The following is an 18,319-nucleotide window of genomic DNA, read 5'->3' as shown; positions in this document are numbered from 1 at the left end:
AGGAGATAAGGAGGTGGAAGAATGAAGGAAACAGAAGACACTTTCACTTCGCAAATGATGAAAAGGAGAAAAAAACCCCAACACAACAAAAAACTTAGCTAATAATGTGGCTAAGTTCCCGGTAATTATAGCATAGATCCCTAAGACATTGACTTTCTGAAACAGTTACACAACATAATGGAAATAGAATATATACTAACTCTGATTTGTAAAAGCCACTCATTAATGAAGATGTAAAAAAAGTAAGGATCAACTACAAAAATAAGACATAAAAAATGAGAAGTAATCTAATTTTATGTCATAATTGCATCCTAAATCTTTTGTTCATTAAAAATCTCTAATTCGGCAGGAGGAGAAAGGCCGGCTGTAACACTTCTATGATACATCTTCAAGGATATGAACATGTACGGCTAAGCACAATTGGTAACAGTGCATCTAAATTTCAAAATCAATCTCCATAATAGTCTATGTGTTTCCTATTGCCAAAGGGGCCCTTTAGAGTAGTGAGAGAAGATCTTCACCCTGAAATCCACAGCGTCCCCCAGCAGGAAGTAGTTAAGAGAATACACCATCCCCTTTTCCTTATGAATCAGGGTGAAGTCTCTCTCAGGGAGGAGAGATAGGGAATGGTAAAGGACACACTGACAAAGGAGATTAATCAGAACTGGCTTTGACAAGCACTGTGGCAAATGGACAAGTAAAACAGACTTTCGGGGAGGGGAAGAAGAACAAACTAGGAAGGAGGGTAGAGAAAATAGTGCAACAATGAATGAATGAAAACCCAAAATCTCTGTAAATGTTCATTAAAATTAATAAAATTTAATAATTTAAAAAAAAAGATATACAAATGCCTCAACGTGAAAAGCCATTAAAGAAATAACATTAAGGGGAGCTCTGGTGGCCTAGTGGTAAGGAGCAGCAACTACAATCCCAGAGGTTCAAATCCACCAGATGCTCTGCCGGGGAAGGAGGGACAATCTCCTCCTGTACCAGTCAGATCTGATTTGACAGTACACTCACACAAAAATAATAAAATAAAAATTAAAAAAAAAAAGGAACAGTTAAAAAAAAAAAGAAATAACATTAATTTAAACCACAACATAATGCTGCACATGCAGAAACAGCTGGTGTATTTTTTTGTTGTGTATATTCTCAAGAACAGCAAAATAAAAATTTGGAAGAAAAAAAAAAATCTCTGATTCCATCTAGGCCACCAGTTTTTGTTCCTACAACAGTAGAAAATTAGGACAAGTTACAATGTTTTTTAAAAACAAACCTTAATTTGACCTTCTAGCTCTTCAGTTTTCTGTTCTAAAGAGAAATACTTCTCTTTATATTCTTTAAGATGACTTTCCAACTGACTGCATTGTTCTTGTTTCTCCTGCAACTTTGCAGTAGTTTGATCCAATTGAGTAGTGATTTTATTTAGCTCCTATAGAAGAAAATAATTGAAGAAAACTCTGGTAAGGTTTATTTAATTGTAATAGTCAAATATTCAGAATGATATTGTAAACTCTGATTTTACTTAAGAAATCATTTGAGGTAAGATTTCAGCAGAAATATCACGTAATTCCTCAGAGGTTATATTCACGCACTCATATTAAACAAAGGTGGGCTCTGGTGGCATGATGGTTACATGCTGGTGGTGTCTGTTCTTGTGAAGATTACAGCCTAGGAATTCCTATGAAGCAGCTTTACTCTGTCATAGACAGTCACTCTGAGTTGGAAACAATACCATGGCATACAACAGTAACATAAAAGAAAGTACCTGAATGGAAGTCTTGTAAAGTTTATTAGAACAAAAATTTAATAACTTTTCAAGATTTTTCTAAGGAATAGTAAGTACAGTAGGAGCCAAAATATATAATAGTACAGTAAACTGGCTATCAAGAAAATAATATTCTTACATGATAACTAAAAGCTTTCAGTGTTTAAGACATAATTTTAAAAAATATCTTAATAATAAATACCACAGTGATCTATGATATTTCATTTTGAGCATCCAGCTGTACAGAAAGACTAAATTTAGGCAGTTTGAATGCACCAGGTGCTCTGAGGTTGAGAAAAATAGGCATTCTCCTCCCATGTGATTTACACTCTCAGAAACCCTGCTAGAGAGTCAGCTATGAGTCAATTTTAACTGGTGAGCAGTGAGTTCACTGGGCTCATAGAGCCTACAGTATATCAACAAACAAACCAACCATTCTTAATGCATGGATAACTCCTAGTCTTTTCAATATGTTAACATTTTTTTCTTTTTGATCTTCTAAAATGAAATGGGATCTCATTTCATAGATTCATTGTAACATGCTTTGTTGTAACAAAGCATCTGAAGCTTTCACATTTTCTTTAACACTATAGGGACCTCTGATGGTGCATTCTGTGTAGGGAGTTGCACTGCTAACCCAAAGACAGCACCTCTTTGGTGGTTCAAATCTACCAGGAGCTCTGCAAGGAAATGAGCAATTTCCTTTTTTTACAGTCTCTTGAAAACCCACTAGAGGGGCCCAACGTGATGGCAATAAGAAGAAACCAGATGATTGTAGGAAATTCCATTTCATGGATACAGTTCATTTTTTAATCAAATCTTCTATATGAAAGGCATCGATTATTACTACATTTCAAGTATTCATTAGCAGAGATATAAACAGCATACTCAAAGCTATGGGCTGTTGTTGACCACTGAGTGATAACCAATTCACAGCAGACATTTCAGTGAGTTATCATAGGCAGTAAATTGCTCAGGAATTGAACGCCCATGTTTCTCCCACAAAGTATGTGGTGGATTTGAACCATATATCTTTTCACCATGGTGTGAATGTCTTAATATACTTTTAATATTAAAAATACAGAAAATAACCTAAAAAATTACAAAATCTAAGATATTGAGATATATTACTACACAGCTGCCCCACCAAAAGGCTGAACTAATTTATACTATGACTAATGCATGGAAGGGACTTTTTCCTGCCACATTCTCTCCAACCCTCTCTAATGAAAATGTATCAGATGACTGTTTTCATTTACAACTGATTCTTATGGAACAGCAACATTTCTTAATATAGTTTTGAACACTCGCAGTTCTTTTCGTGGTATTGCTGGAGTTTTTTTTTGTTATGTGCTGTCAAGTTAACACTGACCCATAATTCACCCTCCAGTGGGTTTTCAGAGGTAGTGAGAGAATTTTCAGAGGTAGTTAATCACAGAAGGAAACTGTCTATATTTCTCCTGTGGAGAAGCTGGTGGACTTGAACCACATGCCTCTGGGGTGGCAGTGCAACGCCTCACCACAAAGCCACCAGAGCTCCTTTATAGTTCTCTTGGGATTACATTTTCCTAATGTGAAATTGTTTTAAATGTCATATATAATAACGTTTCATCTGACAAACTTCAGAAAATATTCTTTTGCTATTTGCCTTAAATTATGCTAATAATGTGTCAACAGGTAAGTTTTCAACTTTTAGTGATATTTTTGAAATTTTTTCTTGTAATTTCAGACTTATTCTACACTTAGAAAATACTTTCAAGATGTCCTTAATATATATAGTGTGATTCCAAATGCATTAAATAAAAACTAGATTGGTAATAATGCAAAGCATAGAAAAATCAAGGTTTTGAAGTTAATGGTTTATTACACAGCTATGTTTTAAATACTCATTAGAAAGTTAGTGAAATGAATTACTTAGTGTTCATACATTCTGCAAATCTGGAACATTATCTTTAGTGTTTGCAGTCAGTGTGTCACACAAAACAAAATTATTTAAAGTTCACTAATGATTACTGATTTTTCTGATGCTCACTCATGCACTCTCAAAAATATTCTTTTCCATGTGGTTCAAAATCTCAAGTAAGTAGAAGTACGAAAAAAATATCTTGAAGTCTCTCTGATCTGAACTGCAGACCATTAGAAATGTTATTTTACTTACAATAGCATCAGTCCTTTATTACAAATATCTAAAAGTCTGCAAATCAAAATTTAGTGTTTTTTAAATTTGATATACTATGGTATTTCTTTTAAAAAATCTGAAGCAATAATCATTCTTTCTTTTAATATAATAAAGAGATTTTTTAAATTTCTGGCTGATGAAGGTAAAGAATATCTACTAGCATTTAGCCATGACTTAAAATAGGAAACACCTATTCTGTCAAAAGTTTTGAGGTAAAATCTGTATTTCTCTAGCTATTCATTTATTCTCCTCTATCAATAAAGGAGATTAACTCCTAAACTGGAGATGGAATACACAGTCTCTTTTCTTCCTCCCGCGGGGCACGTATGCCTGGGTCATGGCCCAGCCTATCTACTAAAATCAAGCCCGTGGTTCTTTCTCACTCTTGCTCCAATCATTGTTCTCATGATGAGGCAATAACTAGGAGTAAATGTTTCCATTTCACATTTCACCCAGGTCTAAGCTAGAGAAGAAATGCAATTACAAGAAGGTCAATCACAGTTGCTCTTTTGTTATGAACACAAGATGAGCTGTACCAAATTTTAAAAATAACTGTTAATTTTCATTTGCCTAGTTCCTACCTCAGCTAATCAGTAATTCTGAACCAGGGAGGAAACAATGAGCATAATGAAATCTACTGCAAAATGATACAAAATTGAGTATCATATTTACATGTTTGAGATTAATATAAAAACCAAACTCTTAGATTCTGACACGATATTGTACCAGGTTACTCACCTGCTGTTTATCTTGTAAAGCATTTTGGGCTGTATCCAAATGATTCTGGAGATCTGCTCTTTGAGCAGTTTTTGCTGCTTCTGCTGACAGTAATAATTCTGTTTTTGCTTTAATCTGCAATTAAAAAATATATAACTTATTTACTTCATATTTAGTGTTTGATTTCTTCTTGCTTAAACACTGCTGCTTTTACTACTAATTTTAAAACAACATGCTTTGGTGAAAACATAACGATTTAGACAATTTAAAAATTGTGAAAAATCTTCCAAACAGGAACGGGTTTGGAAAAAGACTGCTAGTAAGATTTGCCTAAATGATGAAAAGATATTTTAAAAGAACACAAAAACACTGAAATACCCACATGCTAAGAAAAGGAAGGTATACTTTACAATTTCAAAAGGAAGCTTAAGAAGAAAAATATTGTAATTAAATGTACATTGAGGGAAATCTGTTGTCAAGAACTTCTCCAAAGTGCTAGAAAGCAATGGTAAGGACTAAGGAATATGGCCTTTTCAACTACTTTCTAGACATCTGAAAGTTCAACAGTAAATAAGGATGACAGAAGAAGAACTGATGTGTTTGAATGGTGGCTTTAGGGAAGAGTACTGAGTATCTCATGGAGTATCAAAAGAACAAGTCTTTCTTGAAGGAAGTGAAACTAGGGTGCTCCTCAAAGAGCAAGATGGTGAAATTGCATCTCATATAATTTAGGCATGTTGTCCGGAGGGACTAGTCCTTGGAAAACATTGCTCAAAGTGGAGGGTGAGAGAAAGAGAGGAAGATAGCCAACAAGATGGGTTGACATGGTGAGTAACAATGGGCTGCAACATATCAGAGATGGTAAGAATAGCATAGGATAGGGCAAGATTCATATCTGCTGTTCTTAGGTTTATTATGACACATAGTTGACTCTGGCACTTAAGAATAACAACAATATCTTCTGGGTGGGGAGAGAAGTGCAGCAATGAAAGAATGGAAATCCAAAATCTCTGTAAATGTTGATTAAAATTAATAAAACAAAAAAAGAATAACAACAATGTCATGATGCTGTCATGATCATGCATATTAGAAACTATCTTGAAAGTACAGATGAGAAGGCATGTTACAGAAATTAAAACTATAAAATAATTTAAAATCACATTTATATACATAATGGTGCACTGCAGGAAAAATATTACCTGAGGAATCTTTGTTTCATACAATAAAAGGAGAGTCACAGCCAAATTATTTCTGGTTAACATTCTTTTCTTAATATCATTAGAAGTGGTTATCAGATTTCTGGAGCTCAGAAGACAAGTAAAATGATATACTCTACTTTTAAAACTCTAGTTCATAAAGAAGTTAAAGAATTTTTTTAAAAGTCTCAAAAAACTGAAAAATACCTTCAAAATGTTTTTAAGAACTCTTTTTTAAGAACTAATAAGGCTTTGCTCACATACTTTGGGCATTTTGCTGCGAGGGGCCAGTCCTGGGAAAGTCATTTGCATGGGAAGATGGAGGGTGAGCATAAGAGAGGAAGACCCTTAATAAGATAGATAGACACAGTGACTGTAACACTGGGCTCAAGTGTATCAGAGATGGTGAGGGCAGCACAGGACAGAACAGGCTTCAGATCCATTGTTTATAGGATCGTTATGTGTTGTAGTCAACTTAACAGCACATAACAACAACAGAGGCAAAGAAAACTTTAGAGCCAATATGGTAAAGAAAGCAATGATAGTATGGAAAACTGGCAGACCTAATTATAAAAATAAGTTTCAGAAGAATAGTAGTTGTGTGTGTTATTTTGTAAAGAAAAGACTTCTGCAATAGAAAAAAGGGGAAAAAATCTAAGATTTGTTAATCAATTCATTCATACCATATTCCCTCCTCCCTAGTCCTTCTCCTCTAGTTCTCTCTCCTCTACCTCTCTCTTTCCTTTCTTCATTTGGACAGCTACACATCATATTGCTTAGACACTGTACTGTAATCCCAAAATCCCACTGTTCGAGTCCACCAGTTGCTCTGTGGAATAAGGATGAGAAATCTCCTCCCATGCAGTTTACTACCTCTGAAAATCCTCTGGAGTATCAGCTACAGGTTGGTTCCAACTTGACAGCACACAACAATATATTATATGACTCATCAAATAAGTATCAAAAATGAAATGTGGACTCTCTTCATGGTCTATTAAGTATACTTCATTTTATTTCTTATTTCTAATTATCTTAAAATAAAGATAATGAAAATTTAGAAATATTACACAACTCTCTCTACTATAATATAGAAAAGAAGTCAACAATGAGAAGAGCAAAAGAATTATTTCTGAATTCCTACTTTGATTGGCTAACTGACTCTCAAAGAACAGATATACATAATAATACCATATAAAGATTGGTTTTTAGATCAAACCTTTAAAGAAAAATTTTTTAAAAAATCAAAGTTAAATAACAGAGACTTTAACACTGCAATAGTATACTGATTTTGGTGTTAAAATCTGTAACAAAAACTTGATTGATTCAAAGCAAAGTAAAAATATTCACGTGATTCAGAAAGCATAGCTTGTCAGAAGTGAAATAGAAGCAAACAGGAAACCTAAATAAACTGTGAAGATATCACGTTTATCTAATGACTACTCTGAATTTAATGATATTAATAAGTAAGGCAAAAAAGAGAGCATTTTATGAGCTAAAAATGATGCTTTATTTATTTGCTTCAAATTAACTAGCATAGTTCAATATTACCTGTATGTCGAGCTGGGAGACCTTTTCTTTACTTTCATTTAATTGGCTACTTAATTCATTGACACTGGTTTCGAGGGAAAGGACACGGTCTTGTGCGGCCCTCAGATGGGCCTTCTGTTCCTGCACCTGGTCATGTAAATCTTCTTGGGCTTGTTTATGACTTTCTGACTGATTCTTCAGCTTCTCAGTTAGCTGAGTTACCTATTGCACAAGTAAGATACGAATTAGAAAGTTCCTAAATGATGTAACAATAACTAATTTAATAAGCATACAAGAATATTAAATTTCTTTAGGATAGTACAGTTTAAAAGGTTTCAAAAATTGTTTACATGTTTTCAAAAATAAGGAAAAAAACTATCTCAAAATAGTAAAAAAAACCACTTGAAATTAAGAGTTTTATTTTAAGTTGAAATTAACTTTTTGAGCAAGGAAGTATTGATCTGAAATGCAAACTAGGGATAGTGTACAATTAATTACTATTAACTTTCAATTCTGAATATGGGCTTAAGTGTGTCAGGGATGATAAAGATGGCACAGGATAGGACAGGGTTCAAATTTATTGTTCACAGGGTCACTATGACTTGTACTTGATTCGATGGCACCAAACAACAGTATATCAAAAGCAGATATCAAAAGTAGACTATCACAAAAAAAAAAAAGTAGACTATCAGTGTAGGTGGCATCAGTCTAGGCGGCGAAATGTCTCCAGGAGAAATGTTAACATAACCAAAGGTTCATTTTACATTTCTTTCTTTTCTTGTACTAACTTTTGCCCAAAATCCAAAAATAGTGGTTTGCATACTTTCCCCTGACTTTAATAGGTGGTAGGGCTAAATAGATATGCATTCCTCTAGAAGCAGAAATATGAGATTTATTTTAATTTTTTTAAAGGATAAAACATGTAGAGGCTTTACTGATTAAATTGAATAACAGGCAATGGCAAGTTGTATACAGCCTGCAACAAAAACTTGCAATTAAAATTTACTCTGAAATTTGGAGAAAAGTCTGTGACACAGGCTAGCTACAAGTGTAACCAAGATTAGTATTATTTCTATCTTTTTCCCATTTCAATTCAATTCATTGGCATTGAGTTGAAAATGACTCACAGTTGGTTGACCCTCCCAACAGGTTTTCAGGAGGTATAAGTAACATGAGAAGAGACTGCTATTCTACTAGTGGAACAGCTGGTGGATCTGAACTACCTGCCGATGGGTTGGCAGCACAATTCCTTACTCACTAGACCAACAGAGCTCCCGAGGGAATTCTAATTCTCATTTAGGTAATGAGAAAACTCTTGTTAGATAATTCTCCCAAAAAAGCAGTAATTAATTCTTTTCCATTTGAAAAGAATACATTTACCTAAAATTTGTAAGTTTAACTTGAACTGCATATGAATGTTGGGGCAATAGGAAATTTATTTTAATTACTATTAACAATATACTTTCTAAGGGATATGTTGTTTTGTTGTTGTTGATTGCCTTCAAGTCGAGCATGACTCATAGCAACCCTAAGTCAAAAGGCCTGAAGCCTTTCATTAACTATCAACATTTATTAAAGTTCATAAAGTTTCAAGAGGCATGTTATTTAGGAAGTGGATGCCACTCCTGCTTCCAAGCCTGTCAATAACAACCAACCTTAAATACAAAGGCCCTCCCAGAGGTCTTGTTGACTCTAAACAGAAGGCTTAAATAAAAAACAACCAATATAGTATGTTATTGTTATGTGCTGTTGAGTCGCCTGTGATATAAAGCGACCCTAAGTACAGCAGCTCCGAACCTTATCCTGTCCTGAGCCAGTCTCATTAATTGTGACACATCAACCCAGATGGCCCCAGACACTGTATTAATCCATAACATTCAGGGTCTTCCTCTCCTGCACTGTTTGTCCTCCCTTCCAAGCACGATGTCCTTCTCCAAGGATTGGTATCTCCTGGTCACATGCCCAAAGTAAGTGAGTACTTATTTAATGTAAGTAAGTACTTAACAAATATAAGTATCTATTAAGTCTATATAGGGAGCTCGGGTGGCCTAGAGGCAAGAAGCTGTGCTGCAATCCCGAAGGCACACAGTTGGAAGCCACCAGGGCAATCTCCTCCCATGAGATTAACTATCTCTGAAAACTTGGCAGAGAGCTTTGGGTCAGTTCCAACTCGATGGAACAACACAACACAACAACAACATTAAGTCAACACTAAGTAACAGCTAATACTTGTCTAGGAACTAATTCATAGTTTTACGAATTCTCATATTTTTTTAATATTTGTTCACTTTATTAACTATAAATGTTGTTGTTATGTGCCATTCAGTTGCCTGTGACTCATAATAACCCTATGTACAGCAACCCTAATCACTGCTCTATCCTGTGACAACCTCACTGTCTCCAACATACCTATCCCAATTACCCCAGTCTCACTTAATCAATCCACCTCATAGAGAGCCTTCCTCTCCTGCGCTGTTCCTCCAACTTCCCAAGCATGACATCCTTCTCCAAGGACTGGTAACCTGTGCAACATGTCCAAAGTAGGCCAGATGAACCTTCAGAATCGTTGCCTCCAATGAGCAGCCTAGTTTCACCCTCTCCGGGACAAATCTGTTCATTCTCTTAGCAGTCCATGGTATATTCAATACTTCTCCAACACCACAGCTCAAAGGCATCAATTCTTCTAATCTCCCTAGCCTTGTCCAGTTCTCTGACACACAGCAAGTGATTGCAAAGACCATGGCCTATACCAGGTGCACCTTAGTCGCCAGAGTGAAATCATTGTTCTTCAGTACTTTGGAGAAGTCTCTAACCGCAGACTTTCCCATTACAACACGTCTTTTGCTTTTTCTGGTTGCTGGTGCCAAGAGTGTTGACTGTGGAACCAAGCAAAATAAACTGTTAAAAGTCTATTTTCACCATCCATCATGATGCTGCCAATTGTCCCAGTGGTGAGAATCTTTGTTTTCTTGATATTGTACCACAATCCTTATTGAAGGCTGCAGTCCTTGAGTTTCTGCAGCAAATGCTTCTGGTCCTCCTCAGTTTCAGCAGGCAGGGATGTGTCATCTGCATAACACATAACGTTGATAAGTCTTCCTCTATCCTGGTGCCACATTTCTCCTCATACAGCCCAGCCTCCTGGATAATCTGTTCTGCATATAGATTGAAAAAGTATAGAGACAAGACACGACTGCCTCCTGGTGCAAGTATAGGTTTCACATTAGCATGATCAAGTGTTCTGGGATTCCCATTCCTCTTAGAGTCAGCCACAATTTGTTGTGATCCACACAGTCAAAGGCTTTTGCATAATCAATGAAACACAGACAGACATTCCCCTGGTACTCCCCACTTTCAGTCAAGATCCATCTAACATTAGCTACAATATCCTACTACCACGACCCCTTCTAACATAGCCTGCACTTCTGGTTCTCTGTTGATGTGCTGTTCCAGTCATTTTTGGATAATCTTCAGCAGAATCTTGTATGCATGTGATATTAATGATATTGTTCAATAATTTCCACACTCTGTCAGATCACCTTCCTTTGTAATGGGAACAATATAGATCTCTTCCAGTCAGTCGGCCAAGTGGTTGTCTTCAGATATCTTGACACAACTTGGTGAGCACATATAGGGCAGCATCTGTTAGTTGAAATACATCAATTGGTATACCATCAATTCCTGGGGCCTTATTTTTTTCCAATTCCTTCAAAGCAGCTTGAACTTCTTTCTTCACGACTTCTTCACATCATCATTCTACTGTGTCTGCCAATTCCTTTCAGTATAATGACTCTGTATACTCTTTGCATCTTCTTTTAAGACTCCCTGGATTATTTAATATTCTGCCCAAAGCATCCTTAATTATTGCAACGTGAGGTTTGAATTTGTTCTTCAGCTCCTTGAGCTTAAGAATGCTTAGCAAGTTCAGCCCTTTGGATTTTCTGACTCCAGCTCCTTGCACATTTCATTGTTATACTTTACTTTGTCTTTCCGCACTGCCTTTTGAAATCTTCTATTCAGCTCTTTAGTAGGCAATTCAAAAAAACAAAATCTCAAACTCATTGCTATTGAGTCAGAACTAAGTCACAGCTGACGCTCCAGCAGGTGGTCAGAGGCTGTGTATTGCATGAGAAGAGTCTGCCCATCTTCCTCCCGCAGAGCAGTTGGTGGCTTTGAGCCTCAGAGCATTGCCTTTGGGTACGCAGTGCACCTCTGTATGGACTATACCCCCAGTAAGAAACTACTGCTGTCGTCCGCTACTCTTGAGTCAACTCTGACTCATGGGGACACTATGAATAGATCTGAACCCTGTCCTGTCCTGTGCTATCTTCATGATCCCTTGCCATGCTCAAGACTTACTTAGTGTCACAGTATCAAGTCCATCTCATGGGGGGGGGGGTGTCATCCTCCCCTTTCTTTACCTTCTAATTTCCCAAGCAAGATGTCTTTTTCCAAAGACTTGTCCCTCCTGACAGCAAAGGCAATTAAACATACTAATATCTCTACTTATCAAATGTGCGAATAGGGTGAAATAAGTTGCCTATAATCACAAAGGTAATAAGTTATATCCTGAAACATAAATTGTAGATTTTCTTTTGCAAAATCATGCTGATTTTACTTTCACTACAGTAGGAATTCATCTGTAACATAAATGAGCTAGATGGTATTCATAAAAAACTGAAAATATTTTTTAAATATAGAATTTTTGTTTAAAGTGAGGAAAATTTGGGAAATAAATACAGTGATGACTGGACAGCATTGTTAATATAATTAACACCACTGAGAATAGTTGAAAATTATTAAAAAGGCAAAACTGTGAGGTTTTCCCCCCAGAATTTTAAAAAATTCTTTTCATAATTTCAGACATATATTTTAATTGAAAATAAACAGAATGAACTCTTTACTTAAAATATGCTATAAAAATATAGATAAAAAGAAATTTTATAATTTTGATGCATTTACAATCTTACTTGTTCCTGTAATGTATGGTTTTTTTCTTGTAACTGGTTAAGAACAGCCGTCTCTCCTTCACCAGCCTGAATTTTTGCATAAAGATCTTCTCTTTCTTTTTCTAGTAAGGAAATATTCTCTTTACTCTTTTGTAATAAAGCTTCAAGATTCTGGATCTTTTGGTCCTTATCGCCAATCTGACGTAGCACTTGTTCCAAATCATTCTGTAAAGAATAAAAACTATTATCTTACAGATTGCAAACTTAAAAAGTAATTTCTTAAACTTTCAGTGATCAGTAATAAATTTATGAGTCAGGTTATTACATTCTTTAAGCTATTATATTTTCCCATAGCTAAGCCAATTATATAATTAAAGCTCTACTTAAAACAAATCTATAGTTCCACCCCTACCTGACTTCACCCATTAATTCATGGACTGCACAGTTTGGTGGGTGGAGGGGGGTGGAAACAAATGAGAAGGATCTGGGTGAAAAGTCCAATAGAGATGGGCAAAGTCCAATGGAGACAATTTAGTAAGAGATAATGAATAAGAATGATTATGATGAAACACAATGTGAATGAAGAATACTGTTAAACACAATGAATATAAACCCTGTAAGCAAACCAATTTAAAAAAATAATATAAAGTAGGATGTATACGAATGATTGTACAAAACATAGTGTAAATAAAAGATTGTGTAAAACACAGTGTATGGGAATGATACAAAATGCAAAGGAATTATGTGAAAACCAATAAAAATATGTTTTAAAAATCTATATTGTTACTAATAAATTGAAATTTTACAACAACAAGAAGCCTTCAGTAAAACACAGTTATTAAAACATTCTAACCTCATCTCTACTATTTTCTTGTTTAATTCACTTCAGGTAATTGTTGTTAGGTTTCATCAAGTAACTACAACATATAGCAACTGTATATGAACAACAGATCTGAACCTTGTACTTTCCTGCACCAGCCTAACCACTTTTGATATGCTCGAGCCCATCTTGTAGAAGGCCTTCCTCTCTTTCTCTAACCCTCCACAAAGGACTTCTTATATCCTTTATCACACGAGGCACATTCCCACCTTACAGCCTTTACACTAATTCCACCTCTGCCTGGAACCTCTTCCTCATGTAATTAAAAGGCTCACTTGCACTCCTTCAAATGTTCAGTCAAATATCACCTTTTCAATCACGCTTACTATATGACGACTATATGTTAAATGACAAACGTTAAAAATCCTCATCCTTATTATTATTTCTTTTCCGTTGCACTAATGTAGCATGTTTGGTATTAGTTATTTCCTTATTTTTTATATTTCTCTGGAAATAAGCTCCATTTTATGGAGCCTTTTGTTTGTTTTATTCAGTGATGAATACACGATGACCGATACATATCCTCTCAAATAACTGCTTACTAAACAAAAATAAATGACTGCATTATAACACACATACATAAACTCATTCCAACACCCTAATAGCATTCTTCCATAAATCCATCATTATAAAGGATACCTCTTATTTTAATCAAGTACCTTAATGTTACACCCTGCACAATGAAACAGCCCACACCTAGAAAAAGGTTCATCAACTTTTTTGGTGCTGACATCTCGTCCTATGCCTCTACCCTTATCATTTTCAAAAAAGCCCCTGTACAGATCAAAGCATTGGTCAGCCCCTCTGTAAACCTTATAGCAACCCTTATCATCTTACCAAGACAAAGTCAGAAAAACCTGAGACTTTCAATGATTTGTGTCCATACTATTAAAGATTCTTATTCTCCACATTCAAAATATCTTCTGAAACCACAATTCAGGGACTATATTTTTTCCAAGAATGGTTATTCTATTTCCAATCTTAATTAAAATCTGGTTCTCTCTTTACTGATGCTAATTTGTTCACAATTCTCCCTAAGCAGTTAAGACCACTGTACCCTACAATTCAGGAAGGCTGGCCTTTTTCTGGCTTTCCACTGGTATTTGCTCTCCCTTGTTTAAAAGCTCCATGCTGCTTTGGAAGTATGCTCTACTCTTTATAGCTATCATCTAAATCCCTACCTCATTCTCTGAAGACTTGAGACCTGATTTAGTCTTTCTCTCAATCCCAATTTCTGCCAATTTCCTGAAAGATTCAAAATACATAGGAAATTAAAAGTATAGCCTCATCACTGATATTAACTACTGGACACCATTCCACTCATTCTATGTTGTACTCACTCACTAAGAGGATCTTATAATCATCTAATATTATTCCACCTGAAAAATCTCAACCATCCCAGTCTATGACAACGTCCCTAACCATCTTCCAGCTTTTTTATGACCTCACTTCTGTTCTTTGATATCAAAGACATCTCAATATCCTTCTAGCTCTCACTTATACTTTAATTTCTAATAAAACTTACAAGCTTAGTATGTACTAAATATAGGATATTTATTCTTATAATTGCTACATGGAGTACTATCCTCATTGATACCATCTCTGCACTCCAAGAACATCTATAAAACCTTGGCAACCCTGATTGTTACTTCTAAGTAGTCTTCTGTAAGTGCCATTCTCCACATGCTGTCTGAGTTAGGTAACTGTCCTGTATGTGACCATAGTAATTTTATATATACATACATATACAAGAAAATACTCATTATATCTCTTTAATATTTTTAAAACCTCTCTTGTTTTTATGTTGACAGAATTTACCAAGACATTTTCCCATTTTTTTCTTATTGCTTTCGAGAATTAAAAGTTAAATGACTGGAAATTTTAGACTAACAAACTAGGCATATTCCACATAATCCCTTGTGAGAGACAATCTGCCTATAAGAAGGTCAAGTATTAAAATTTTCAAGTATTGACTGCAGCTGAATGGCTAAATTGAATTCTCGGGTGCAATATTTAAACACGCACTATTTGCCTATGCAAATTCTTCCTCCTACCTTTAATGCTTATTTAATACCTTTTATTGTTAAACTCCTAGAAATTTATCTGTTCACTCTATCAAACTTCTGTCTTCTCCTTCTGTCTTGAACTTTCTCCAATCAGACTTTCCCACCATCTTCTTCACAACAATTGCTCTTATAAAATGATTTACTTTTGTTTGAAAGACTAGTAACTGGAATAACGTTTACCTGGGCTTCCCGGAGTTTTGCAGTAGTATTTTGTTGAAGAGCTTGTTGTTCTTGATGCTGTTGCTTTGTTTTCTCTAGCTGATGCTGTAATTCTGTGAAATTTGTAACTTTTTCCTTCAACTGAAAAAAAAAAATTTAGAGAGACTATAAGTTGATAGTTGAAAGGCATAATGCTATCATATGTAAAAATTCTGTATTATTTCAAATCTCACAATTCTCAAGTCGGAAACAAAAACTAAATTCAGACAATGTAGAAGATGAACTTTCAAAAGCAACCATAAGAAACAGAATCTTAATCTCATGATGAGGAAACTAAAAATAGATTATCATTCTGAAAATTCTTTTCCAGGTTTGCCTTTATTTTATTATTGGTTTTTTATATAAATATATACAAGTATTTAACTATATAAAATTTTTTTCTACCAATAATCTGCATTATTAGTAATTTTTTCTGTTTTCAAAGAAACCTTAATTATCACTTATTAGAAAAAAAAATTGGAATCTCTACAACATCTAAGATTTTGGATAAAAAATAAAATGCATGGCTGAAGACAGAGATTTTAATTCTAAACATTTGTCAAATTTTATTAAAGACATAATGCAATAATAACTCTGATTTTAACATATTATGGGTAATATGTTAATCTAATCTTACTTTAAATAATATTCAACTGTATGCTTCATTTTTAAAATGAAAAAATCTTGAATGCAAACCCAAAGTTTCTATGTATCACCTACATGATTACTGATTTTAACTAATTGTTCAAGTTCACTGTTTCATTACAGTCAGTGATTGTTCCTGAGTAGAAAGATTCCCTGCAGCAGTCTAACAGAGAATGACCCTTAGAATGTTTCCTGCTTGAAAGTGAATGGACAGTTGTCTTTGAATGTTTGTACTACGAACTCTGAAGAAAGTGATCATGACAAAAAACTTTACGTAAATAAGAAGTGGGATATTTTCACTGGGAAAATATAATTCTGCAATTAAAAGTTAAAAAAAAATGTCCCATTAAGTTCTTGACAATGTTTAAAACTTCTGAAATGTATTATTAACAAATGTGTAATTTAAACCATTTGAAACACTCGTTTACCTGTTCTTCTAGACGAGAAAGTTTCAGCTGCAAATCTGCCACTTGTTGTTCTTTATCCATCAATTTTTCACTTGAAAGCTGTCTCTGCTCCTTCAGCCGACCGTGAGCTTCCCCTAGTTGGCGTTCTGCCTCCAGAAGTTTGCTGTGTAACTTAAAACATATACACATATGTTTAAATACACATCCTACCACTATTTGTAGAACTACCTATTTTCCAAATATTTTGTTTTTCCCTAAAATAAGCAAAAGGTGCTCATTTTCACTATTCTTTTAGTAAACTAAGACTTTATATAATTATTTTGCTCCAAAAAAAAGCTTTTATTATATTAAGGTTGTTGAGTTGCTTTTGGTTTTTTTATAATGAATGGTGAGTTTAGAGCTAGTGATTTAAAGACAGTGACAGTTCTGAAGGGAAGCTTTACTAAACAAGGATAGTGGCAGAAAGACGTTTATTACAAAAAAAATGGCATTCTATAATTGGTAACTGGAGTGCAAAGATTGGTAGTTGGAAATTATGGACTTGGGGAGAGAAATGAAGCTGGAGACCAAATGATTAATTTTGTACATTTGATTTATTCATAGCAAATTTCTTTAAGACATATTTTTTAAGACATTATTCTATAATTCTTGGTAAACTCTTATTAATCTTTTAAGAAAAAACTAAGTCTCAAATTTAAGAGTAGAAGCAGTTCAAAGTTACCGCCAAAGCAAAGGTATAGACTTCAAATCCACCAACTGCTCTAAGGAAGAAGGATGGGCAAGCTCATCCTGTGAGATTTATTGCCGCAGAAAACCTGCTGGAGGGTCAGCTATGGGTCCTTTCCAACTCAGTTCTTTCGAAATGAAAATGTTGAACAAGTTCTTTCTCTTTTATTCTCCAATTCTAGGTTTTTGTACATCCAATCTAATATTTTGCTTTGTCTCCTAATGCTGCCTTTTGAAATCTTCAGTTCAATTTTTAAAATTCTGCATCTTTCCCTTTTGTTTTGGATTCCCAATGGTCTGCTGCAATTTTCAGAGTTTCTTTTGACATTTATTTTGGTCTTTTCTTCCTCTTTTATCTTTGTGATGACCTTTTGCTCTCTGCATGAATATCTTTAATGTCATCCCACAATTCATCTGATCTTCTATCCTTAGCTTTCAATGCCTCACAACTATTCTTGAGATTATTTTGAAATTCAGGTGGAATAGACACAAGGTCATATTTTGGCTCTCTCAATTTGCTTTCATTTTCTTAAAGAAATCAATGGTCTATTTTACAGTCAGCATCTAGTCCAGTTTAGACTGCTAATACTAAACTTCTCTACAGAATCTTTCCACAAATGTAACCCATCTTATTCCTATGTAGTCCATTCTGTCAAGTCCATGTGTACAGATGCCTTCTGTGTGTCTTTAAAAAAATTGCTATGGATAAATCAAATGTACAAAATTAATCATTTGGTCTCCAGCTTCATTTCTCTCCCCAAGTCCATAATTTCCAACTACCAATCTTTTTGTTTCCAACATTTGCACTCCAGTCACCAATTATTATTAATAAATCTTGACTGCATATGTGGTCAATTTCAGACTGCAAAAGCTGATAGAATTCCTGAATCTCTTCTTTTTTTTCCTTTTAGATATCAGTTAACAGTTGTATTGTATTAACTAGTCTTCTTTGTATACATATGCATAGTATGTTATCACTCACACCATCATGCATTATATAAATTACATACTTATAAAATATATTATATGTAATTTATAGCTTATATTATTGTTCTATTAGT

General features: G+C 34.6%; 1 protein-coding gene across 1 annotated transcript in view; it reads right to left on the bottom strand.

The window, feature by feature from the left end:
* Positions 1-18,319, bottom strand: part of EEA1 (early endosome antigen 1) — a 165,507-nt gene that overhangs the window by 38,984 nt on the left and 108,204 nt on the right. Inside the window, exons 12-17 of the mRNA XM_006898486.1 lie at positions 16,554-16,703; positions 15,463-15,582; positions 12,358-12,561; positions 7,409-7,609; positions 4,686-4,799; positions 1,277-1,432 (exon numbers count right to left, since the gene is read on the bottom strand). Coding sequence (XP_006898548.1) covers positions 1,277-1,432; positions 4,686-4,799; positions 7,409-7,609; positions 12,358-12,561; positions 15,463-15,582; positions 16,554-16,703 — 945 coding nt within the window. The remainder of the gene's footprint in view (positions 1-1,276; positions 1,433-4,685; positions 4,800-7,408; positions 7,610-12,357; positions 12,562-15,462; positions 15,583-16,553; positions 16,704-18,319) is intronic.

Source organism: Elephantulus edwardii, unplaced genomic scaffold (assembly GCF_000299155.1).
Source record: "Elephantulus edwardii isolate Elephantulus edwardi_28Jun2011 unplaced genomic scaffold, EleEdw1.0 scaffold00231, whole genome shotgun sequence".
NCBI lineage: Eukaryota > Metazoa > Chordata > Mammalia > Macroscelidea > Macroscelididae > Elephantulus > Elephantulus edwardii.
Note: the sequence above shows the minus strand (reverse complement) of the source record. Positions and strands in the feature narration are given on the sequence as shown.